Source organism: Panthera uncia, assembly GCF_023721935.1.
Source record: "Panthera uncia isolate 11264 chromosome D3 unlocalized genomic scaffold, Puncia_PCG_1.0 HiC_scaffold_8, whole genome shotgun sequence".
Taxonomy (NCBI): domain Eukaryota; kingdom Metazoa; phylum Chordata; class Mammalia; order Carnivora; family Felidae; genus Panthera; species Panthera uncia.
The window spans coordinates 72,563,328-72,589,487 of record NW_026057586.1 but is presented as its reverse complement, the minus strand read 5'-3'; the positions used below and the strand labels follow the sequence as shown (position 1 = coordinate 72,589,487).

The following is a 26,160-nucleotide window of genomic DNA, read 5'->3' as shown; positions in this document are numbered from 1 at the left end:
CATATGTCCTCTATCTTCCTTCCCAGCTGAGCACTGCCCTCCCCAGGCCTCTCTACACCTCCTGGTATAGCAGAGAAACCATGCCCATTCAGCGACACAGACTGCTGGGCTCTGTCCCAAGCTTCTGGTCAGCCTGGACAGGCTCTCTAGTAGGCCCGTTCCCACAGCTGCCTTGTGGGATGGGGAGGGCTGTGGGCGCCTTTTCCTGCCCCCACTATCCCCCACAGCACAGTGACATTGCTCAACCAGGAAACAAAGTGCATTCCTGGGCCAGCGCCAGCCCACCCGCTAGGAGGCAGGGGCGGCAGAGACAGCAGGTCTGAGGCATCAGGAGTGGGACATCCCCCCTCCTCTCCCCAGCCATCCTGGTCAGGCTGAGGCCAGGGTGCAAGGGCTGGAGAAACAAAGGCCCAGGAAAGGAAGGACCATCAAGGTAGGCCTGGCTAGAGATGTGGCTGGGGAGGCTTAGCTGAGAAGGGTCCTGAGTATCCATGTCTGGAGGGGAGGGGTAGGAGATGATGGGAAGGAAAGAGAGAGGAAAGCAAGTCCCTCAGCACCTGAGGGAGGCTTCAGCTGAGCCTGTGGGGTCTGGGGAACTGGGTGCACTCTGCCCACATGTGGGAGCCCAAGGAGCTTCCCCTCCAGCAGGAACAAGACCAGCCCCTCAGGCCTCAGTCTTCTCTTCTGCAAACAGGGCTATGGCCTTTCCTCTGGCACCAAAATGAAGGCTGAGGAGGTTTGCAACCCCAGCAGCCCAGCCTCCATCCTGTCTCCGGGGGACCCCAGCGGTACTACCCTCTGGGGCTCAGGGCCCAGACTGCAGATATAAACCCCATTTCCTTGTGGGTACTTTGGAAACACCGGGTTTTCCTGCCTTGTGAAGGAGAGCCCAGACCTGGTCTCCCCTGGCCTCTGTGTCCCTGGTCTCAGGGGTTCCCCACTCATGTTCACTGGTCAGGGGGACATCTGGCCATCAGGTTGTGACACCCCTTCCCCTGCTCACCCCCTCTAGCCTTTCACAGCTCCTCACGTCAGGCATCACAACCGAGTGTAGGAGACAAGTTAGCAGACCCCAAGGGAGGGCAGGAGGGGCTGGCCTGTGGTGGAGGGGGCAGGGTGCTGTGGCCCACGGCCCCTCCAGGCCCCGCTCCTGGGCTGCATTCTCTGGCGGCCCGCCAGTCCAGCTCTGACCCTCAGGATCTGGGGACCTTTTCCAGCTCACTGTTCCCTGAGAACTGGGCCTCTTTCTGGAGCTGACCACAGCTTGAATTTCATTCTATTCTAGGTTTGTGCTTGGAAAATCCCCCGGAACCTGACTGTGACTAAGAAGTTTTGCTCCAGCCTCTTGCCCAATCCCACTCTTCAGACCTCAGGTTCACTTCCATGTGTCCTCCACAGTGTGAGCGGGGGCTCCCACCAGGCTGAAGAGGTAGCAGAGTTGATAAGCTTTTTCTGCTGGGTGCACGCTGGCCGAGTAAACTCCGGGGCTGTGACACCCCCTGGTGGTTAATGCTGGGAAGTGCCACTGTCCGGGCCAGAAAAGCGGCGACCTGGCCCCTGAGGCTCAGGGTACCGAAGGATAATGTTTGGTATGGGTCTGCCCCGCCCCTCACCCACCCTCCCACTGGGCTCTCATGAAAATTCTGAGGCTAGCTCCAGCACCTGAGGGGTAAAGACCTCTGAATCCCACCTCTTCACCCTTCCCCACCTGACAGCTCCATTTCACACACACAGGATGCTGAGGTCCAGGGATATGGGAGCCTGGCTGGCAAGGCTGCCCAGAGCCTGATGGTGTGGCCCCCATTTATTGCACTGCTTTGTCACTCACAGGGGAAGCAAATCCCCTCAAAGTCCCACTTTGGCCCCAGCGGACATCTCATCCTTAGGTCGCCAGTCAGCCTTGCCCGCCCTGAGTACTCAGTAGCCAGCAGGCTCCCCGCCTTTCCTGGAATCTGAGGCAGCTGCCCAGCCACCAGCCGTGTGGACAATGGCCTGTACCACAGCGATGAAGTTGGAAGTGACCTCAGCGTGGTGGTGCCGGGTCTTCAGGGCTGCAACCACTGCCTGGAGGTGGGAGGGGATAGAGAGGCCTCAGCAGGGCCCAAGATGCCATGTGAACCACATAGACCCACACTGAAACACACAGGTAGTGCCATTTCTGCCCCAGTGGCCAGGAAGAGCAAGTTGGGGGCAGACGGTCCTATTGGGTCTCACCGGAGCAGGTAGACTGACTCACATCCCACAAGGGTTCAAGATGGCCCAGGCAGTAGGTGTGAAGGTATCTGCCCCAGGCAGAGGGGCAGTCTACTCCATGATGACTCAGGAGATCCAGGCCTCCCTCCCAGGACACCCTGTGACCCCCACCTTGTGACTATTTCCTTGACTCTTTACCCACCTGGTCAGTGTCTTTCTCCAGGGTCGTGGTGTTAGGCAGAAGCTGGTTGTGCAGTCGGGGCTCCTCTACTGCCCGCTTCACATCGTAGCCAAACCACAGGTTATGGATGATGGCCTGGAGGTGGCAGGGGGGGCAGTGAGGGGGTCAGTGTGGTCCAGGGACAGGGGCTGGGGGGATAAATGGGTGATACCTACCAGCGCAGTGGCTGTGGTGATTTTCGTGCCCCCAGAGGCACCCACCACCATGCGGACCTGGCCATCCCGGCCCACGATGATCGCTGGACACATGGATGAGAGTGGCTGCTTCCCTGCGATCACCAGGTGGATGGGTGGGGACAGAGATGCTGGTCAGCTGCCTGCCCAGGACACCAGCCCTCTCCCCACCTGAGCCCCCTGCCCCACACCTGGTTTGATGAAGTTGGCTGGTGAGGGGGGCACCCCGAACTGGTTGATGATGTTGGGGGAGCTGAAGTCATCCATTTCATCATTGAAGAGGATCCCACTGACCCGTGATCGTACCTTAGAACCAAAGCTGAAGACCAGCTGAGTCAGCCAGCTATGGCGAACCCAGCCCCACCCTGCCCAGCCCCTACCCACCCCCCAAAGCTCCAGCTCTCTCCCGGTGAGGCTGAGGGTACATGTTCTACCAAGGTGGGGCCTCAGTTCCCACCATGAAAGAGGTCGATGGAGCCCCCTTCTAGGACATGCAAGCAGCCCCCAGACCACCCAGGTCACCCGGCAGCCCCTACTAGAGGTTGATGGTGCTGGTGGCCGACACAGCGCTGCCGTCCTCTGCAACCACGGACAGGTGGGCAGTGCCACCATCATCAGGCGTGTAGAACTCAGGCTCATAGTAGGGGAACGGGTGAGTGGTATCATCAGAGATCCGGGCCCGGAGCTGGGCGGCAAAGAACTCGGAGCTCATGTTGCGGACCACCTGCCGAGACCCCAGAGCTGGCCTGAGGAGGTGGGGAGGGGGTGGGGAGGGGGCACAGGCTTGTGCGAGCAGCTCTTGGGAAGCCCCCAACATGGCCCTGACCACAACCCTCCTGCACCCTCAACATCACATGGCCCTCTGATCCCCTCTTTCCAGCCTTTGTCTGTACTGCAGTCCAGAAATTCAGTATTTATCTGTCCACCCCACAACACCCCACTCTTGCAGCATTCAATCATTCATTCATTCATGGAGCTTGTGCTGTGTGCTTGGATCAACAGGGAACAGACGTACAGATCCCAGCCCTCCTGGCAGGGAAGACCAAGGCAGGCAGGGACATGTTGAAAAGAACAAGCCAGGTAAAAGGGATAGGGAGGGATGAGGTGGGGACCAAGTGGTCAGGGAGGGCTTCTCAGAAGAGGTGATATCTGAAAAGAGCTGTGAATGTGGCCTGAGTGATAAAATGCAAAGGCCCTGAGGCAGGCCTGGAGTGATAGAGGGTGAATAGGGTCAAGGTGGTAGAAAAGGTCAACAGGGGCTGATCCTATAAGTCTTCATAAGCCCCATAAGGACTTTGGCTTTTTCTCTGAGCCACCTGGTCCTGGGACAGAAGAGTGACCACACTGGTGAGTCACAGGACCCCTCTGGCAGCTATGTGAAGGTAAAAGGGTAGAACCCAACTGGGAAGCTATGACATCAAACATCAACCATGTGAGAGATGGTAGCTGGCCCAGCTGGGAGAGAATCAATGGCCCCAATGTCTTCAATCCAGAGTGCCCATTAGCTGAGGAGATGAACACTGCAGATGGCCAGTGTAGGAGACAGTCAGGAGCTTGATTTTGAACAGGTGCCCTTGGGACCCTGAAGAGCCTGTCTCAGGTGGGTGGTAGACCTACATGTGGGCAAAATCAGGCTGAGGGATAAACATGGAGCCATTAGCTTCTGGTGGCTGCTTAAAGCCATGAGTCTGGGGGCACCTGGGTGGCTCAGTTGGTTGAGCATCTGACTCTTCATTTGTGGCTCAGGTCACGATTCCAGGGTCATGGGATTGAGACCTGCATTGGGTTCTGTGCTGAGCATGGAGTTTGCCTAAGATTCTCTCTCTCTCTCTCTCTCTCTCTCTCTGTCCCTCTCCCCAGCTTGTGTGCTCTAAAACAAAAACAAAAACAAAAAAACAAAAACAAAAACAAAAACAAAACAAACAAAAACTAAAAAAAAGCCATGACCCTGAATAGGGTCCCCACAGTGGTGAGGACAGAGAAAGAGGAGAGTAGATGAGACAGGAGCCAACAAGGAAGGCCCCTGGGGACTAAGCAAAGGAAATGCCTCCAGAATTTTCCAGCAACATCCCACAGGGAAAATGTTCAGCCTGAATCTACTCCTAAGAAAACACAAAGTCAAATCCAGGATGTGGACTGATTCTGCAAGATGACTGCCTTGGGCTTTAAAAATCAGCAAAAGAGCCAAGAGGCCTATTGTAGGCTAGAGACCAGAGGGGCATAAACAGCAACTGTAAGGTATGAGTTTGACGGGCTCTGGACCTAACAACCCTGGGACTGTTGGGAATACAGGTGTCTAACAGGTCAAGTCCTCTCAATGTCAGGGAGTAGGAGTCCTCAGTTTTAGGAGCGACAACCCAAAGTGTGATATCAGTGACTGACCATCTGATACCCCAAAAAACACATGCATATTGATAAAGAGGTAGATGGAGGCAGAGAGAGAGGAAGGAAATGTGGCAAAAGCCTACAACTTTGCAAAATGAAAAGCTGAGCAAAGGAGGTGGTAAACTGTGTGAGATGCTGCAGTAGGGGGCCCAAAGGGGAAACTGAGGCTGGACTCAGGGGGCAGGGTGAGAGGTCATGGGGGGGGGGTGGAGAAAGAAGGGCACAGCCAGATGGGAGAGGACTTGAGAAAGGGACAGAGTGGCCAAGTTTGCTCTGAGCAGAAGCCAAGGAATGGGGTCAGCAGCTGAAGGTTCTGAAGCAACAAGAGTATGATTCTCGCTCCAGAATGATGTGTCTGAAAGGACAGACTAGGAACGCCAGAGGCAGAGCAGTGTTGCAGGAGAGACTTGTGGAGTCAGCAAGTGCATGAGCAGAGGAGCTGGCCTTAGCCAGGCCAAATGGCAGATAGGGGTGCGATGCAGCAGCCTCAGGGATATGAGACGCCGGGTCACCGGCTGCAGTCGGGAGTAGTACAAAATGCTCATTGGGGAAAAAAAAAGAGATCCGGGAAAGCAGAAAGGCTGCTGGGCAGCTGAGAGGCACAGGCCAGTGTGAGGGAATCTGCAGGTCTACCGCGGAATGGGTGATCCGAGTAGGTAAGGAGGGTGGTGATGGGAGTCTTGATGGAGGCCCAGCCTGGATCTGGCAGTGAGTGGGTTGGGCTGTGCAGGATCCGGGTAGGGCCTAGGACACATTAGCTCCTGGGTGTGACCACAGAACCAGTGGCCAAGGCCCAGAGCATTGCTCCTCTCCCCCTCAGCCATCCTCCTCATTACCCTTGAGGGTTGCAACGTCCCCATGCATTCCCCACCTCAGCACCGAACACTCCAAACCCTTCCAGGACAAGGGTACAGCCCCCAAGGTGGGAGCACAGACACAGGTAGGGGACACTAATTACTCATTGTCAAGTCTGTCACACTGTGAGCTCCGTGTGGCAGAGGGCCATCACCAGGCCATCCCAGCACATGGTAGGTCCACCACCAAAGTTGGTGGTGAAAGCATGTGTGAGGCTGGGGTGGTCCCAGGAAGCTCTCCTCGCACATCCATGGCGGGCCCTCCCGCACCCATCACGGGCCACCCCCTGCCTCTTACCTCCATCATATTGACAAACTTGGGGTCCCCAAGCAGGGTCCTCTTGGCATAGGCAAACCGGAAGGCCTCCACAATGCGGTGGTAGGTCAGACCCTTCTGTTCGGGTGTCTCCACACTCGCTGGGGAGAAGTTGTACCCTGGTTGAGCAGAGATGGGGGCATGTTAGCAGTCCCGGGGCCCTCTGCTGAGACAGCTGGGTGCCCCAGGGTAGGCTCACACCTCCCTGAATCACTTGGCCCAGCTTGAGAAGGGGAATGCTTAATAAAAACCAGTGGACACTTAGGAGGAATGTAAGAATGGAATGAGTAAGGGACCCCTGGGCCTGGGATGACCACTTAGATTTACCAGATGCGTCCTCTGGACCAGCATGGCTATTCCCACCCCAGGACACTGCTCTGTACCTTTTTAGCTCCCAACCTTTCCTCCTCCTCCTCCAGCCCCTGATCATCGCCCCTCACAGCCCTGGTCACTCTGCACCGCCTCCTGCGGAGCCACGGTGGGAGGGCTCACCCTTGAGGATGTTGAGGATGAGAGCCAGCACGGGCCCACTGAGTGGGGCACTGGGCACGTAGAGCTGGGCGTCCCCGAGGCTGATGTTCAGTGGCTGCTCTATCAGCTCGGCACGGTAGTTGTTCAGGTCCTCGGTGGTCATAATGCCCCCTGCAATGAGACAGCAGCTCAATGGGTGGACACAGGGATGGGGCCCCCAATCTGAGGGGAGCATAGGACCATCACGCTGAAAGTCCTGCCCACTCTTGAGGGCCCCGCTCCTCCCCCTCCCCACTGCCCCATCCGCCAGTCCCTCTGTGCTCCCTGATGATACCACCTCTCCACTGCCAGGCTCAGGCCATCTGCCCTCTATCTGTTTGCCCCACTGGCCTCCAGGTCTGCCTTCTCTCCTCTTGGCGGCCAGAGAGTCTTCTCTAAGTGGAAAGTATCTGCTCCCATCTCTCCCCTGCTCAGTCCCATCCTCCAGTGACTACTAATAGGTGGGTGAAAGGAGGCTCTTTAATTCTACAGGGAACTGGCTCCAGAAAGACCAAGTATTTATAGGCTAATTTCCTGCCTCAGTGGTAAAGGTCAACATGCTAATCACTCTCTTCTGTGTCTCTGACAAAAATAACAGCAGGAAGAAATCCACAGCTGGGGAGAGAGAGGCAGCACCAGGCTTCTTGGCTGAAAGTCATGAGAACTTGTCTCTGCTTGCAGCCCCTCCAGTGCCTCTCTCACCAAGCCCACCCTCATCCACTGTGACACTCAGGGATAACTAAAGCTCATCCTCTCTGGGCCTTAGCCTATTCCCTCTGCCAGGAAGGCTCTTCCTCTCTCCAAGCTCATCTGTAGCTCAGGTACCACCTCCTGCTTGGGGAAGTCCCCTCAGATCTGCATTTCAATGCTTCCTCAGCTCCAGTTCCAGCCTAGACCTTCATTTACTTACAGAGGACTTTCCCTCCTGAACTGCACTGGTCTCTCAGTTTCGACCTAACCAAGATCTATGGATCTATGTGGCCTGTCACTGACTGCAGACATATCTGTGACCCCCCCTCCCCCTCCAGGCACTGCCTGAGGGCCCAGTGCCCAGGTCGGGCAGGACCAGAGGACCTAAGTCCTCTGAGCTCTGGCTCAGAGCTCTTGCTGCTGAGTTCCTTGCCTAGGGTTCCTGAGATTGCCCACTTACCGGCCGCCTGGATGTCCTTGACAATCTGGGCTGTGAGGCTCCCGTTGTAGAAGGCCTGGGCTCCCTCCAAGGCCAGCGTCTCGTATGTGTTGGCCAGCTGCGGCATGGTCAGTCTGTCCCCCTCCCGCAGCACCTTCCCATCCCGGCAGAACACCTCACTGGGGCAGAGGGGCTCCCGTGAGGCAGGCAGGCAGGGTGGATTTGGCCAGCCATTCCCACCCAACCACACAGGAGATCAAAGGAAGGGCAGTGAGCACCTGTCCACAGGTGAGTCATCCTCTGGTGTCCAGCCAATGCTTCCTAGAGTCCCTTGCCACTCAGGACTCACAAGCCGGGACCCCAGGCACCAGGCTCAGAATGTGATCCCACACACATTGGGAAAGGCTTTTATATCCTAGACCTCATCCCTCTGCCAGTCATTCATGGCATGCAGGGACCTTGGGCCACATCTGCCCAGCCTGTGCCCCAGGGCAGGCCAGTACCCACAGACATACCACAGTGCAGGCTGTTCCTCGATGACAGCCCTGTCTTTCTCCAGGGCTGCCGCCAAGCCCTTCCCCACAGGGAAGCCCTGGCGGGCCAGCTGGATGCTGGGCTGAAAGAGGTGAGCCCAGGGCAGCCGCCCATGCCGCTGGTGGGCCAACTCATAGCCTCGGATCTCACCGGGAACTGCCACCGACAGCCCCCCTGCAGAGGGACAGGAAGACAGTTAGTGGCTCCAGTCAGGGGACATCAGGAGGGGTGTTCTCCCTCAGCAGCAACCTAGGCACAGTCTCCAGATGGGATCAGTGAGGTTTAGGAAGCAAATGGAATTGTCATATGTGGACTCCGCTGGCAAGAGTGTAGATTGGCCAGGGATATGTGACAAGGCCACAGTCCTGCTGTCCCAGGACTAGATGTCTGCCTCTGCAGGTGCTACCAGGTTTGAAATCCTGTGCCAGGCCCACAGTTGCACAACAAGACTGTGGGGAAGCCAGACCCCTACCATCTCTTAGTCTGAGCCTCCTAGCCCACAAGGCCTCTCATCCCATAAGACTCAAGGGGTCCACTGGAACCCACCAAAGTCCCCAGGGCAAGCCCAGGCCACCCTCGACACTGAGCCAGTTCCAGGGTAAGGCCTCTACCTTCCTCCCTTCTACTGTCCCAGACCCAGGACCTGAGTCCAACCCCCTGCCCTATATGTACCCTCACTGGGTTTCAGTTCCCCATCTGACCATAAAGAGTTTTGTCTCTTGCAGCTGACCTTAGAGGAGCCTACAATTCCACTGGAAACAGACTCCTGGACCCTGATCCCCACCCACCCCCATGGCCCACTATGCCCTAAGCTGGGCACTGATACAGAAAGGCCCTTGCTCCCAGACACCTTCTTGCTTTCACCCCTGGATGACCAGGGCCATTTCAGCTACACTCAGGCTAGATGACTGCAGCTCTGGAACTACCTCTCCCATCCTGAGGTTGGGCACAAGGTTCTGAGAGCCAGGTTGTTATGGTCTGTATGTCTGCACATCTCAGAAGGTCTGACACCCGGCCCATGATTCCTGCCACCTTAAAAAAAATGCTGCCCTGATCTTGGGCTAATAGGTCTCAGACCACCCTGCTAACCAAGGTCACCAGTGACCCCCACACTGCCAGACCAGGGTCCTCTCTCAACTTTACCTTACTTAGCCCGTCACTCCTCCAGGGTCACCTCTGCATCCCACATGCAAGGCTCTGTTAGGGTCTCCTCTGTCTACACTCACCGTATTGGTGACCTCCCCCAGATCAGGGCTTCAAATTTCATGTATGTGCTGCCAGTTCTAAATTTACTCTCTGGCCTGGCCTGCTCCCCCGATGGCCTGATCTGAGGATGCACCTGCCCATGAGAAAGGCATCTCAAACTTAACACACTCAAAACCCAACTCCAGACTGTCACCCAAACCCACTCCCCCACAGCCTTGCTGGCCTCTGTTAGGGGCACCCCATGCTTCCGGGTACAGATCAAAGACCAGGGGTCATCCAGGACTCTTGGTATAGGAGTTGGTGTCACACCCGACCTCTCAGCAAATGCACAGGCTCCACCTTCTAGGTGTGTTGAATACCAACCACCTCCCAACACCCTCATTTCTCCGTGGTCATCGTGGTGACCTCCTGACGGGTCACCTGATGGGCAGGCGGCTTGCTCCCTGCCTCTTCTGCAGCTGCCCAAGGGGTTCAGCCAGACATAGGCCAGATCTACCCCCACAAACACCCCAGGGGCCACTGCTACCTCTCTTGGACAAGAGACAGGGTCTTCACAATGACCCATAAGGTCTGACACCACCTGAGCCATTCTGACCCTGGGGTCGCCCATTGCAGCCTTGCTAGTTCCCGCAGTTCTCTGTCCCATCTTCCCATGTGGGTCACTTGCTCTTCCCCCAGACACCTGCACAGCTATCCTCACCCACTCCAGACCCTGGGTCTTTGCCCAGACACTTCCCCCGTGACCAGGCTACACTTGGTGAACTGCACGCCTTCCAGCCCTTCCCACCTCTGCTGTTCTGGTACCACCTGGCTTGGCTGGTCCACGGATTTTATCTGTTGCCTTTGTTTTGTCCCCAGGCTTGGGGAACAACCCCTGACATTTTAAGAGATTCCCAATTAAGTCCTCGTTAAATAAGTGAATTCCGAGCATCCACAAGGTGCTAAGTCTGTAAGATTCCAGCAATCACACTGAATGATTTCATTTCTACACATTCTGAGTCTCCCAGGGGATATAAAAATTCAAAGAGGCTGTATGTTGGAGGAGACTCCAACGGGGCTGCTCACAGGGCCTCACCCAGGGCCCCGGCCCGAGGGGCAGAGCCTGCAACTGGGGATCAGACCTGCTATGGCCAACAGCCCCCTCGTCCTGCCTCTAATCTCCTATCCTGCTTTCCTCCTATCCTCCTTTTGGGTCCTTGGAGCAGCAACCCCTGCTGGCCACTGGCTTCCCCTCAGCTGCATGGGGAGTTTGGGGGCCTCTTCTCTGCATGAAGGCCTTGTTAAAAAAGATAGACTCGACTGCGTTTTTGGAGCTATCTCCACAAAATGAACGAATAAATGAAAGTCTTGGATGCCTTTGAAAAATTCAGGACTTTGACAGCCCAGGTTCAATTTGGGTCTCAGCACCATCCAGCTGTGTGACCTCAGTTGGTTTGCATGACTTCTCTGGACCTATAAAATAAGAATCAACACAGCGCTTCCCCTGACTCCCAAGCATACAGGGAGGATTCAAGGGGCCCATTGGTGAAAACAGCTAAGCAGCATGCTGGCCCCAGTGCCCCCCGATATGTGCAAGCTGTTGAAATAATAATTATTCTCTCCATGCCCTAGCACCCTGGAGAGGCCTGAGTGGAAATAACAGAAGCTCCATGTCTTCACCCTCGGGAGGGTGTTGTCGGGCCAGGAAGGGCTGGATGGGAAGGGTGCACATCAGCACTGCCAGAATTGTCGCCAGCATCAGACAGGGGCATGCCCATGCCTTCCCGGCAGCTCACCCCAGCTCTGCACCCACACCTGAACTTGCACCTCACCTTTCTGTGACTGCTCCGGGCTGTTAAACATGCCTTCGGAGGCCAGCCCAGGGGCCACCTCACGGGCGTTGATGATCTCAACTTTTCCTAGAAGGAGAAGAAGGTGGGCAGTCCGGACCAACACCAACCCCTTACCCCGTGTGAGCCCAGGGGCCACCCGGCTCTGCTTGCCCCCGGCCCACGTCCAGTCTGAGATGGACAGCCCCTGCCAATTACCTCCCCTACTCCCCGTGGGCACTCACGCGTGGTGCTGTTGTAGATGGTGAGGAACAGGCCGCCCCCGATGCCCATGCTGTGGGCGTTCATGAGCCCCACACACAGCAGGGCCGCAATGGCAGCATCCACCGCCGAGCCACCGTCCCTCAGCATGTCCCTACCGGCAGCAGGTGGTGGGGAGTGAGCACCTGCGGGCTCCCCAACCCCCCGACACATGCACACTGCCACCCAACTCCACCCTTTCTGGCCACCCTTCCCAAAGGAGGATGGAAGAGGAAACCGTAGTTTTGGTTTTTACATGTCACTCTAAGACCAATGGGCTTATATGTTCTTCCTTTCAAGCAAACAGATGTGCATGACGTTTATAAAAGAAAGAAAACGGAAAAACGTTACTTTTTATTAGCAACCTTCTTTTTCTGTTTACGTCTTTTGGGAACTGATCTTTGTACATAATGTGAGATAGGGGTCTAAAATAGCATAAAACAGCAGTTTATCCAAAGGGACAGAGGTCTGAGGAAAGGGACCCAGCTGGGCACCAGGAAATCCACATCCTGCTCTTGGAGTCAGTGTCCCCTTCTGCCCTGACCAGAGGCTGCTGTGAAGGTCCAAGGAAAGGACAGGCAGCTCCATGTGCATCAGACACCCCTTGTCCGGGTAGCTCGTGTACAGACGGGGAAACTGAGTCTCAGAGGGATGAGGATCTTGCCCAGATCCACTTCCAGTGGTCCTCCTGTATACCCACGCCCTGCCTGCTCACCTCCCGATCTCTGAGCAATACTTGGCATCTGTGGCCACAGCTGCCCTGGGGTAGACGTGGCTCTGTGGCTTGGAGGTCAAGAGCAGGCAAAGGCACAGGATGATGATGAAGATCACTAGGACCACGGCCAGCAGGGCCAGCACCACATACCGCTTCTTCATGGCTCTGCAAGTACCTGTTGTTTGGGGTCAGGGGGGAGGGCTGGTGGTTAACAGGGTCAGGGGACTGCCACTGGCCTGGCCTTGGGCACATCCTGACCCTCACCACACAGGGCACAGCCAATAGTCAAGCCTCAGAAACATGTCCCTGGGGGCACCTGGGTGGCTCACTCAGTTGGTTAGGCTTCCAACTTCGGCTCAGGTCATGATCTCACCATTCATGAGTTCTAGCCCCGCATGGGGCTCTGTGCTGACAGCTCAGAGCCTGGAGCCTGCTTCAGATTCTGTGTCTCCCTCTCTCTCTGCCCCCCCCCACCCCCGCTCATACTCTGTGTGTGTGTCTCTCTCTCTCAAAAATAAATAAACATTAAAAAAAATTTTTTAAAGAAAAAAATATGTCCCTTTGTTTCCTTCCAGCCCCCGGCCACTTGCTCTGCCAGAAACTCCCAGCCCCATCTCTCCCTTCCTAAATTGCCCTGCTTATCCTCAAGGCCCCATCCCAGTAAAGACCCCATGTCCAACAGAAATCTCTCCTGGGAGCCCCCAGATTCCATGTGTCCCACAGTCAGAGCCACTGCCAAGCAGGGAACTCTACCGGGAACAAGCTTGGCCTGATCCCTTCTGTGACCCCCACCTCAGCCCAGAGCCAGACACCACCCATGGGCCCCCAGAGTGGCCTGCCACAGACTGTGAGGTTCGGCTTCCATTGTACCCTCAAAAAGGACACCCACAATCTCCTTGTAAAATTGTCAGACAAGCTGCCATGGGGCAGGGGCCTACCTTTCTCAGCGGATGGAAGCCCCACACCTTGCCTGGGGAGGTGGCCACAAAAGCGGGGAGGGCTTGGCTGAAACAGCTAAGGAAATAACTGGGGTCTCCCTCACAGACAGTAGGAGCCGGTGTCCACAGAATCTGCTCCAGACAGACACCTCGATCAGGCAGCCTCTTTGCTCTCCTGAAAATCAAGATAGTGTACCTGAAACAGGCCTCCCCAGGGAGGTCCTCCCCAGGGAGCTCTGTGAGGTTCCTCTGACCCAGATGAACTCTGGAGTCGAAGAGGAGGCTGTCCGACTCTCCCACATTTGTGTGAAATCTCCAGGCACAGCCGAGAGGGGGTTTGCCCAGAGCAAGGCCCGAGTTCGGTGGTGTGAGTGTCATATGACAAAGTGGTGAAGCCCACGTGGGCCAGGCCAAGGAGACGGGGTATGCAGGCTCTCAAGCCAGCTCGTCCCATCTGAGTCTTGCCCCTCGTCTGATGTGGGACCTTGGGCAAGTCACTGACTACCTGTCCAGTGGGAATGACAGAGGCATCCTGCTTGGGGATGTTGTAGAAATGAAGTGGATTGGAAAGCGTGAAGTGCTAGGTGAGTGTTGGCTATAATTGCCATCAGCTAGTAGGGTGACGCCCTGGAGGCCGGCGGTGCAGAAGGAAGCTGGTCAGCCACCTGCTCACTGTTTCCCTGTTGACTCCTTTCCAGGCCATGCAGGGAGGGACAGCAGTGAGCCTTTGGGCTCCTGTGGCGGTGACAGCGGACAAAGGGTGTGACCCCCACAAGGAAGGAGAGGTGTGAGGACAGTGGCAATCTCCATTATCTCCGAAAGGTGAGTGTCTGCCAATAAGCCCCAGGTTGGGATGCCTCTGGTTCACCTCGTCTCTGTTCAGAGGGTCTGAGCTCCCGGGCCAGACACAGTGTCCCAGAGATGGACTAGGAGTGGAGTCTCACTTGCACGGAGCCTGGGAGGGGATAGCCCTCCCACATGGGGGGCCTCCAGAAGCCAGCATGGAAGGCTTTCCCCTCCCAGGCTCAGTGGGCAGCCACACAGCAGACCACCACCCTACGTCCCCAGTGGGATTCAAGCCAGCCTTTCTTCTCCATGTTGACTGTATCCAGGCACCACCCTTTGAAGGCTGGACTATAAAGCCTACTCCCTGCACTCCCTCCTGTCAGTATCACCTGCTCCTCAGTCCTCCAAAAGGCAGCAGAAGGCTCTCTCCAAAGTGCCAACCAGGACTTTCCCCCTACCACTGCTCCAGGGGATAGTCTATGCCCCTGGAGCACACCCTAGAGGCTGGGTCAGGGTTAAGGATTCCCAACAGAGATAGCTACGCTGGGAGGTGTGAGGGGCCTTGGGAGCTGGGCCAGGAACATGTGGGGTCTGTTTCCAGATACAGAACTTTCCCACCACATGTGGTGGGGGTGGGTGGGGCAGGACAGAAACCAGTGACTCTCTTCCCAGCATGGGCACAGGCACACTTGCCAAGGAGGCCCCCCAGTCCTTGCCCATGGGACACCTTGGGGACATTGTCTCATTTCTCCTGGGTTTGCGGCTGTGAGGTGAGACCGCCCCCCTCACGGCCCTCCTTTCTCCCCTCAGGTCCCTGTGGTGATCCAGACATGACTTCCTAAGGTCTGTACTCCAGCCTCCCCTATCCATCCATCTGTCCGTCCATCCATCCGTCTACCCAAGGACCCAAGTGGGTTTCCAGAGGGACAGGGGGCACCCAGCAAGGTTCAGACTGCCAGGAAGTATGGGGAGGGGTGGGCAGTACTGACCCCCATCCCTCCTCCCTGGCCAGGGCAGCAAAGACACCAGCCCAGACCCTGCAAGCAGACATCACCAGCCCTGCGGAAGACACCCTGCTGGGGACTGGGCTTCCGTTTCCCACCCCCCCACACACACACACACCCCACATTTTTCCCAAAGACTCACTAAAAGAATGTCCAAGCCCAGAGGTCTGGCTCTCACCCAAATCAGTGTCAGGAAGGGAAACTGAGGCCAGAGAGTAGGTGGGGCACAGCACTTGGCCTCAAACTCCCACACCACTCCTCATGACCCTCATGGGCTTACCTGAGGCCCGGAGCTGGCAGGGGCCCAGGAAAGCTCCTGGTCCTCAGAAGAAGCTCTAGGCTGGGACACGGCCAGATTTGTCTGCCTGGGAAAATCTGGGCCACAGCTTCAGCCGAACCCCCCCATTCCTAGGAGTGGCCCAGAGCCACGCCTGCAGCCCCTGCAGAGCTCCTCAGGGTGCCTCTGAACAGGGATTGGGATCTGGAGGAGGGCACCTCCAAGGAGGAGCAGAGACAGGAAAGGGGCAGGAGAAGGCAGAACTCTCATGCTCACCTAGTCCCAGAGCAGGCAAGAAGCTGGCTGGGAGTCACTCAGCAACCCCATGGGACCGTTGAAAGTGTCTAAGCAGGGTCGAGAGCAGGCTGTCCTCTAAAAGGTCCAGTCTGACAGGGAGGACAGCCCCAGGGGCTGACGTTGAGGAAGCAAGGAGACACAGTGACTTGGCCTGTCAGCAGATGACTAAAGTTCACACAGCTCTGGGAGGGCCCTGGGTAGGAGATGGGAGGTGTTATGACAGCATGACTTCTGGGATCCCCAAGGCAGTGGCAGCAGGTGAGGGGTGTGACCCCAACAGGGAAAGAGAGGTGTGGTGCCAGGGGCAAGGAGTCCCCCTCTCTTGGACACAGTTCTCTCCAAAGGGCAGGGTCTCCTGGTGAACACCCCTCCAGCAAGCCCCAGGCGGGGTACGCCCCACCCCTGTCAAAGTGTCTGAACTCCAGGGCCAAACACAATGTCCCAGAGATGGTTCCTGAGGCAACGCAGCAGAGGTGCCGCCAGCACCAGACCAGAACCAGGACCTGAGAGCCCTCACCACAGCCCTCAAGCAGATGCCAAGGGTGCCTTCCTGGAACACAGCCTGGGGCCTCGTGTCCAGACCGGTTCCACCGCCTATCCGGGAATGTCAGCACCTCGGGCCCAAGAACCCCCCTGAGCAGCCTGGAGAGGCAGGGCCCGGACCGCGCCAGAGCTGGTTCAAGCCACGCAGCCCAACAGTGCACACCTGGCCACTTGATACCCGCACCCAAGTTCCTGCATGTCCCTGACCGGGCCAACAAGGAGATCTCAAGCCAGGAGTAGGTGCATGCCCAGCCCAGGGACCTTGGATGCTGCTTTCCATCCCCCTTTGGCCTCCATGTGCCAAGAATAAGGATCAGCCACTCCTTGAGTCATTGCTCCATCCCTGGCTTCCTTGCTAGCTGTATCTAGGCTGCCCAGGAGCCCCCACAGTCCCTATCTGTAACACCTCAGCTATGACCACCCTGTAAGGCTGTGGCAGCTGACAGACAGAAAGAGCTATAGAGGTCTCATTGCCCCTACGGAGTATTGCTGCACACTCTGGGTCGCACAGTCAAAACAGGCCTTGTCCTGTTACCCACTGCCCTTGAACAGGCTTGGGATGGAATCCACCGGAAAATGCACTCCCATGAAATCTTCCACGGCCCCGGGACGGGGCGCCATGACTCAGCTCTTTTCTCCTGGACATCACCTGCAGACCAGGGTGACTGAGAAGATGGACAGGGCAGGCTCCAGGGACGAAGGCCCATAACCTGTCCCTGAGGGCTAGCCACCAGCCAGGATGTCAGGGGATTTGTGTTGCAGGCCAGTCAGCTGGCAGGGGTCTAGAGTGGAGAGACACAGGGCTCTGTCCCTAGCCTAAGCCTGCTTAGCCACTTCCTCCTCGCCTGGGGAGGCATAAGACATGGCAGTGTCAGCAGCAGCTCGAGGGTAGGAAGAATGTCTGAGCGGGCAGAGGATGGCCCCACCCAACAGGTGATCCCAGTAGGGTCCCAACAGGAAAACCGCATCCTGGGGCAAGGTGAGGGACCAAACACTGTCTGTGATGGAGCACAGATGAAGCCTAGCAGCAGCTGCAGGCCCCAGAGAGGAGAGTCCGGAGGAAAGGTATCTCATTAAAGGCTGTGTCAACAAACGCCTGAGGTACAGAACCAAGAACCTTCCTTACGTGGTGAGCGTGTCACGTTTTATTCTGGTCAGCCCCCCAACCCCTATATGCTGAAAAGCGACCTGAGGGGAGTCAGTCTGGGGAAACCATGCCGCCCTAGAAAAGGCTGCAGGGGCTGGGCTGAAGAGTCTCCTCCAGACCCCATGGCTCCTGTCCTAGGCACAGAAGATGGTAAGCTCCCCGTCCCCAGGAATGTGCAAGCTTCACCCACCAGAGATACTGACTTTGCCATCAGCACCACCCCCTCCCAATACACACACACACACACACACACACACACACACAAGCTGAACCTAGGCTGAGTGGAACAGGTTCCCAGGATGCATCAGAGAGCGGAGCATGAGGAAGCCTAAGGATTCTCTGTTAATCCTCCAACCCAGTTGTCACCTGGCTGTGTAACCACCACCTCAGAGCCACAGTCCTGGTGCACGGTCCTAGACCCATTCAGACAGGAAACCAAGGCTTAGGTTGAAGCAACTTGCGCAATTTCAGCTGGACCCTGAGGGAGACATGTGGACCAGCAGGTGGGCCCAGAACCCATGCCCCTGGCCCTAACACCACCAGCATCAAGGAGTCATCCCCATCTCACCCCAGGCATGAGAACATAGCTCTCAGCAGCTTCCTGAGCCCTGCCCGCCACTGGACTGGAAGCTTACCATTACCCAGGCCTGGATTTGGGATCTGTCTCCCTTGCTGCCCACCCTGGTGGCATAAGGTTGAGAATTAGAAAAAGTCACCTTCCCCAGTACTTGATAACCGCCATGCCAGATACCTGTTGAGATAGCTAGGCATGCCTGCAATGACCACAAGGTGGTGGGCACCCCCTAGAGTTGTGCAATGACCCTTGCACAACTGAGCCGGTTTCAGGCCCCACCATAGCCACAAACCAGATCCCGGAGAGGGGCAAGCATGGCCAGAGGACCCAGCGCCTCAGCCCCCATCATGGGTCCCCTACCCCCATGCTGCCAGATCCTCCTGGGCCTCAGTTTCCCCATGCTGCACCCCTCCTGCTTAATTCCAAAATGTCCCCTTCTTTAGAGCAGTCCAGCAGTTCCACCCGGCCCTCCTCCACCCACCCCACACCTGTGACACAGTGAGCCAGACAGCTTGGACAGGTAGTTTCAACCCCCCTAACCAGACAATAAAAAATCCAAGGCCTCTCCAGCCTGGACCCAGTCTGTGCAGCCCCTCTTCAGGGTCCATTCACACAAGCCCTGTCCCCTTCACCCTGAAGGTCCACTCACTCCCATTATGCAGGTATATAAACTAAGGCTCCAGCCTCTCCAGAGGAAGAGGCCAGCACATGGCAGAGCTGGGACTGGAACCCAGGCTTCCAGACAGATGCTTCTGGGAGGACCTAGCCTGAGCTACCCCAACCTACAATGTCCAGCAGCTCAGAAAGAATGAGCTGTACTTTGGGGTCACACAGCACTGAGGCACAGCCTGATGCCCCTCCTGGCTCACCTGGCTCTACGCTGGTCCTCCTGCTGCTCTCCAGCACAGAGCTGAGTCCCTAGTGCCCCCGCTCTGACCCAGCTCCTCCCCTCCCTCCCCCTGCGGACTGAGTGGAGGGAGGCTTTAAAGGCACAGGAACCTTTCCAGGTGGGAAGAGGGCTGGCTCCTAGCCCTGTCTCTGGGGCTGTGTGACCTGGGACAGCTGCTGGCCTCTTTGAGTCCCGTAAGATCTCCAATCCTGAATGAGAGACCTGAGCTTTGAAGCCTCCGTGGTGCTGAATGAGGCTAGGTTTCAGGCAGAGGTAGGTCAGGCCAGGGGCCCCTGGGAGGAGGTGGGACCCCCCCAACTTACAATGTCTAGAGCAGGTTCACGTGGTGCTGGGGTGCAGCCAGATGCCCACCCACTGGGGTTGGAAGTGTAAACCTCTGAATCCCCATCAGGCCTGAGGAATCCTACCTACTCCAGAACTCTAGAGTAGGAGATGCTCCTCCAACCATGTCCTCTCCCTGACCCTTGGGGCTACAGGGGGAGTGTGTAGGGACTGTCACTCCAAAGGCCCTGGCCACCTGGACTGAAGGGAGTTACACGACCCAGGGGAGCCTCTCTTCATCCCCGACATTTCTGGGGTCATGAGCGAGAGGGTTGATGGAGGACACACAGCAGTGAGGGCAGGAGATAGAGTTGTTTGCTCATGCCCCTGCCTACTCTGGCCCATCAAATGAGACAGGGTGGGTGCCTCACAGGGCTGGCAGCCCCAAGACTCCCTGTGTCTGAGATCCACTTGTGGCCTGCTGTCTGCCAGAACTGCCACCACTAGCACGGCCCTGGCTTCAACACATTCATTCATTCATTCATTCCTGTCTCTAAGCCTGGCCTGTCCAGATTCTCTTCTCAAGGAGCCCCCAGCAGGATTCTAGATGGGCTTAGTATGGCCAGCCAAGGAAGAGGAGGAGCCCAGGGCCCTGGAGGAGAGGCAGACACAGTGACAGGGGCCTTAAGAATCAGGGCAGAGCTGGGATTGGATTGGGTAGGACATGCCAGGTAAAGGGAACCACTTGAGCCTGGAAGCTGGCACTGGAGGCATGTCTGGGAGTAGTAAGGGCCTAAGGGAGCCTCTTGACCTCCCTGGGCCCTTCCTGAGCCCTGAGGTGTCAAGGCTAAGAAGGGAAGTGGCTGAGCTCAGATCAGACCCTGAAGGCCAGGCCAGTGCATCTGGACTTTGAGAGCCCCAGGAGGCTGGTGAATGTGTCACCTGGCTGGGTAACCCATTAACTGCAGCTCACTCATTAAGACCCTGGTGGGTGACCAGAGGGTAAGGGCTGTGGGAAGAAAGGAGTGTTAATGGCTGGGGACTTGCCGAGATGGGTTCTCTGTGTCCTTGTTCCTTGAGGAGTTTCCTGGGTGAGGCTGGCCTCCAGCCAGGGATTGCTGCCAAGCCATCATGGGGGGGGGGGGAGCGGTGCCACCCCACCATCCTGATGCCTTTTATCTCCTAACCACACATACTATGTAGGCACCAGCAACCTAGGGTACCCCACGGGTCTTGGTCAGACAGGAGGGGATAGAGGGGCTGGGCACCTGGCCCATCTCCTCCTCTGAAAAATGAGGAACCACAGTGGCCTCCAAGGTCCTTCCTGTTCTGACAGACTCTGGTTTGCCCCAGCTCTGTGTCTGGGAAAACAAGGCATTGGTGGAGGAAGAAGGGTAGTCAAAGGAAACCACGACGTGAGAGAGGAAGGGACTTGCCCAAAGCCATTAGGTAGAACAGTGACCCATGACATGGGGAAGGCCTTGCAAACCACTTCCTGCAAGTAGTACCTCATTGCAGCCTCCATCATGCCCCACCCTGCTGTCACATCCTGGAAGAGGCTCTGCCTGAGCCTCAGGAAGTGCCAGGTGAACCTCCTGCCCTGGGTGGGCCACAGCTGGTAGAGACACAACATCCCAAAATGCAGTCAGGAGCCTCACACTGAGTGAGCCAGGAAGGCAGGTCCAGATGCAGCAGTGCCTGACCTGTCCTCCAGAACTGCTGGGACAGGATCTCAGGGCCCACTGGGAGCCAGGAAACCTGATATTACAACAGGCATTTTGTGTCCCCTGGTATCTGCACCAAGGACACATTTGGTAAACTGGCTAAATACAAGTGACTTTGATGCCAAACATCATAGCATCTTAATCAACTTTAGGATCACAGAATCTCAAATGTTTGGTCTCTGATCTCCTGTCTCCAACACCCCAAAAAGGTTGGCTTGCATACTTGCCTTGACAGGGACCTCACTACCTTTAAAGACAGCAAGACTGTGGTTGGTTGGCAAGTTCTTCCCAATGTCAAGCCCAGTTTGCCTTCTTGGAATGCCTTCTGCAGTTGTGAGAGTTGGCATGCTTTAAGGTGGGCTTGCCTCACTTCCTGCCCACCGTCTGAGGCCACAAGCAGAGGAGCAAGGGCCACCTCAGACCCCGTGGCTACCTCGCCGCAGCCTCCCTGAGCCACACAGACCACACTGCCGGGATGGAAGGAAGACTCTAGCTCAGTGAAGAGACTGGTGCTGTCCAGGGGTAGCAGAGAGGCAGAGCCCCTGTGCCCCCAGAGCCTGGCTGCCAGCCCCCAGCACCATCTGAGGCGTTTGCCGTTGCAGCACCTACCTTTGATGTGTGGAAGAAGGCTGGAGCACTGCCAGTGTGTGGGCCTTCAGAGATGTCAGCTCCTTAACGCCTGAGAATGTCTGGCTGCAGGGCTAGTCTGGCACCTGGTGGACCAAGTCCAACTCCCAAACCCAGAAGCAGGGTACCAGCACAGCCAAAAGCATGGGCTCCAGAGTTCCTAGGTTCAAATCTGACCCCTGCCACTCATGGCCCAGGGTCTCCTCTTCCTGCCCTCAGCTTTCTATCTGGAAAGCAGGAATCATTAAAATAATTGTTGGGCGGATTCACTGAAATGGCTGTGCACAGGCTATTGTCAGCGCCCGCTATCTCCATGGTTCCCACGCCCAGGCCGGCAGCCGCCTCTGTCCTTGGCTGATGAGCAGCTCAGGGCTAAGAGGTCATAAATGCCCCCCTCCTGCCTGCCCTGCCCTCTCTGCCCACAGCACCCTGAGCAGGTAGCATTTACCATATCACCTCGTAATTATCTGCAGTGTCTGGGAGCTCCAAGGGGTGGAGGAGAAAGGCTGAGCCGTCCACACCCCAGCCCCCACCCCAGGGTATGGCCTGGTCTTGTCTCCCTCTGAGGGGAGTCGCTGGCTGGAACCTGCCTGTCCACACGCCTCTCCACCCCCACCCCCTACTCCCAACCCTCCATGGGGGGTGAGTGGACCTGTGGTTCCCCTAATACCAAAAAACACCCAGTGCTTCCCCCCCACCCCACCCCCCACCGCCCCGCATGCTCTGCTAGCCTTCCATCCTGGCTTCTCAGAGCCCCCACCCCCTGCCATCTCATTTCTGGGCCTCCTGCACCACTTCAAGCTGAACTCCGTTGCTCCCAGAGTCCTGCTTGCAACATTTTATGGGCTGATGTTTTAGATGCCTCAGGTCAACATGCCTGCCTAAACCTGAACTAAGTAACAACCGTCCCCATACCTCCACCAAACCACATTAGCTTAGCCTGCCTAGCCCCAGAGCCTCCTTCCCAAACTCACTGGTCCCCCAGTGTAGCAGCCTCACCTCCACATCCTCTCCTGGCTGCTCCTGACCCCAGCTCCCCTCACCTGGCAACTCCTCCTCAGGGTCCTCAGCCCCTCCACTGTTTCCCTAAGGTAGCCCCAGTGCTGAGCATACAAATCTGAGCACATCCTCTCTCACTAGAAACCCTTTAAAGGCCCCCTTTGCCCTCCAGATAAATTCCAGTCTTGCTAGGGCCCCACCCCTTCCTCTGTAAAGTTCACCCTATGCTCTCTGCTGAGACTTCAAGCTGGCACTCTTCCTTCAGACCCCAACCTCAAAGCAACCTCTTCCGGAAGCCCTCCCCCTCCTCCTGGTCAGCTCCTGTAGTGCCCTGCAGCCCCCATCAAGGTTCCCCACATCTGTGGAGTAGCTGTTAGATTGACTTCCTGTGTCTTAGTCTCTGCAGTATCCACAGGGCCCAAAAGTCAGCACTGAACTGACCAATGAAGGCTGTGGGTGGCTGAGTGGATTCCGTATAAAGCCACGGAAAATCAATTTGTAAAAACACTGCTGTATGTTGGACTTTTGCTTTGTTGTGTCTAATCCTACAGTAAGATGCCGGACGGGCACCCTATTTTCCCCGAGTTACAGATGAGGAAATACGGTTGTAAAACCTACTGTAGTGAGTTGAATAGCACCCCCCCCCCAATTCATATCCACTGGGACCTCTGAATGTGACCTTATCTGGGAATAGAGTCTTTGTAGATGTCATTAGCGTGGGCCTCAAATCCAATAACCAGTGTTCTTATAAGAAGGCCATGTGAAGAGAGACACACAGACACAGGTAAGAAGGCCAGGTGACAATGGAGACCCAGGTTGGAGGGCTATAGCTAGAAGGCAAGGAATGCCTTGGATACCAGCAACCGCCATCGTTAGAGCCTTCAGAGAGCCCTGCCAATGCCTTGATTTCCAGCTTTCAGTCTCCAGAACTGTGAGGAATAAATTTGTTGTTTTAAGTCACCAAGATTGCAATAATTTGTTATAACAGCCACAGAAAACGAATACAGCTACCTACTTTACCTAGTTTGTACACCCAAAAAGGGACAGGTCCAGGGGATTCTAATCAGTTCTGAGACGAGGGGCACCTGGTGGCTCAGCCAGTTGAGGGTCCGATGCTTGATTTCAGCTCAGGTCATGATCTCTCGGTTCGTGAGTTCCAGCCCCACACTAGGCTCTGTGCTGACAGTGCAGAGCCTGCTTGGGATTCTCTCTCTCCCTCCCTCCCTCCCTCCCTCCCTCCCTCCCTCTCTCTCTCTCTGCCCCTCCCCCACTCTCTCTACATCTCAATCAATCAATCATTCATTGGTCCTGAGCCTATACCCATGCCCCCCCCCCCATAGGGATCCCTGGCCCTGACACAAGCTTACAACACAGCCCTGTAGAGCCAGCTCCAGAAGAAATTGTTTCCATTGAGTGTCTGCTTCTTTCCTCCTAGTGAGTTCCAAAACCATCCTGCATCCTTCTTTGGAGCGGCTGCCAAGAGGCTCACTGTCACCTGGCTACTTGCTGAGGTACCATGAACCTTGCCAGTATCTGGTCTTGGACTACCCCACTGGGTGGATAGAGAAGAGCCCTAAAGGTGGGGCAGGTTCAGTTCCAGCCACAGCCCTTCTCCCCTCCCACTGGGTCATCTGGACCTTGGTTCCTTGTCACTCCAGCTGGGCCACCACATGGGGTGGCCAAGAGCTTGGGAAGCCAAAGGTGTGACTGTCACCGCTACTTGTCTCTTGGCAAGCCCCACTTAGGGCCAGGATGCCGCCAGCAGGGCCTGGGGTTCAGCTGTGTCCCTCCCACCTGACTCTCTGGCTCCCCAACTTCCCACCTCACTGGCTGTCCAGGGAGCCCATACAAGTCACTGAAGCTCCATATCAGCCCTAGGTGCTGAGAGGGCAACATCATAGCACCCCCCTACCCACCCACTCAATGGGGTCTCCACAAATACAGGCCTACTGCCCAAGGCAACTCCACAGAGAGAGGCCAGCAGCCTTTACTTAAATATACATGGAGGCCAGTAAGGGGGAATGATGCCCCCCTCTCCTGAGGGCAGAACTCTGTCTCTGGGGCCTCCTGCCCGAATCGGGTTAGGCCAGAAACACTCCCTAAGAGCCAACTCAACCTAACCACCCCCACAGGAGGCAGAGGGAGGCCCATCTAGGGATCCAGGCCCAGTCACCACCTCCGTCTTTTTCTGGGAAAATGTCCTCCAGGAATCTCTCAGCCAAGAACACAGAGGGTGGGGTGGAACATGAGGGGTGGGGCTGGGGGGCAGTTCTCTGCTTTCCACAGGACTCTAACTCTGGGCACCCTCCTGTGCCACTGCCTGGGTTGCCCCCTCTGTGACAACCAAACTCAGCCCTCTCTCTCCCCTGCCCCGTACCCCTGCCCTGGCTCGGCCTTCTCATGTTTGAGGGGACAATGTCCAGGCCTGGCTCAGCCTCTGGAAGGATAAGGTCAGGATTTGGGAGACATCCCAGCTCTGGCTCCAGCCCCGAACGTATAAGAGGAGAGGGAGGGGGTTCTTACCAGGCTGCCAGTCTGGACAAGGGGTCTGAGAGGTCCCTGGAGCAACGAGGCTGCTGCTTAAATCTCTGGCCCCAACACCACCACGTCAGGTCAGCGAAAGCGCCTGGGCTCTGGAGGGAGGCAGGCCAAATGGTCATGCAGGTTTGCCAGGGAGGAAACCTGTGGTGCCAAGGTGGCCCCAGGACAATACTGGCTACAGAGGGGGAGTAGTGGAGGCTGCTGGGTCCAGCTGGCAGACGGCAGAGGAGAAGGGAGCCGAGGATAGAAAAGCCCCAGGACCAGTCCCAATGGGGGAGCCCAAGCAGGCAGCAACAGGGGTTGGGGTTCAGTGAATGATCAAGTGACAAGGATACTAAGTTGTCCTCTGTCCTGTATCAGGGGTTCAGCTTCAGGGGACCACAGATCCCAGCACTCTGTCCCCAAACACACTCCTGGGGGGCAATACTTAACCCAAAAGAGAAGTCTGACTCTACCCTCACTTACCATGTGCCCTCAGATGGCCACCCCTCACCCCACGCACACCCCATCTGTGCTCACCCCTCCTGAACCTGTGCCCAGGCCCACTGTCCTCACAGGCTGGACACACACTCTTTGCTGTGGGAATTGGGTGTCTAGAGCCCTCCTGCTCCAAATGTCCCCTACCCAGGGAGTGTGAGGGCCCAGAGCTGGGAGGGGAGCCTCCAGGAGGCAGCAGGCCCCCAAGTAGGCCCCTAGAGCTGGCTGGGTCCCTAGCCCAAACCTGATCCATGCAGGAGCCAGGGCTTCCCCTCCTCACACCGCCTCCCCGCCCCTGTCAAGCTGGAAGACTGAAGCCTGGGGCAGATACAGCTGGCCTGCTTCCAGCCTGCCCAGAGCTAGGTTTAGGGGTTTAACCAGGACTCTTCATCCTGTTTGTCTCCCAGGCCTGGGCCAAAGGGAGCCCAGCCTGCTCCACCCAGCCTGCCCAGGCCTCCCCCAGTTAGGCAGGGAGGGGCAGTAAATATTTGTCAATGCAGGAATGTCTACACAGGTGGACAGGTCAGATACTACGATTGTCCAATGGCTGGGAAATTCCAGGAGGCAGGTGATGGCACTGCCTAAGGCTGGCAAGGGAATTCCCCCCCCCACCCCCCACCCCACACACACCCCTCCCCGACTCGGAGTCCAGCGCTCTGCACCACCAAAGCAACTGCTCCACAGTCAGCATGGAGGCCACTAGCCAAGCGCCACCTCGCCCGGCCCCTGC

General features: G+C 56.8%; 1 protein-coding gene across 1 annotated transcript; it reads right to left on the bottom strand.

The window, feature by feature from the left end:
* Positions 1 to 1,534: 1,534 nt before the first annotated feature.
* GGT1 (gamma-glutamyltransferase 1) lies at positions 1,535 to 26,019 on the bottom strand. The gene is made up of 14 exons (XM_049619125.1): positions 24,936 to 26,019; positions 13,264 to 13,438; positions 12,326 to 12,500; positions 11,595 to 11,725; positions 11,353 to 11,439; positions 8,317 to 8,509; positions 7,823 to 7,980; positions 6,655 to 6,804; positions 6,145 to 6,281; positions 3,144 to 3,331; positions 2,799 to 2,926; positions 2,590 to 2,702; positions 2,396 to 2,509; positions 1,535 to 2,064 (listed from the first exon to the last, which is right to left on the bottom strand). Exons 3-14 carry the CDS (start codon positions 12,484 to 12,486, stop codon positions 1,918 to 1,920), a joined length of 1,707 nt encoding a protein of 568 aa, XP_049475082.1. The 5' UTR covers positions 12,487 to 12,500; positions 13,264 to 13,438; positions 24,936 to 26,019; the 3' UTR covers positions 1,535 to 1,917.
* Positions 26,020 to 26,160: the final 141 nt, after the last annotated feature.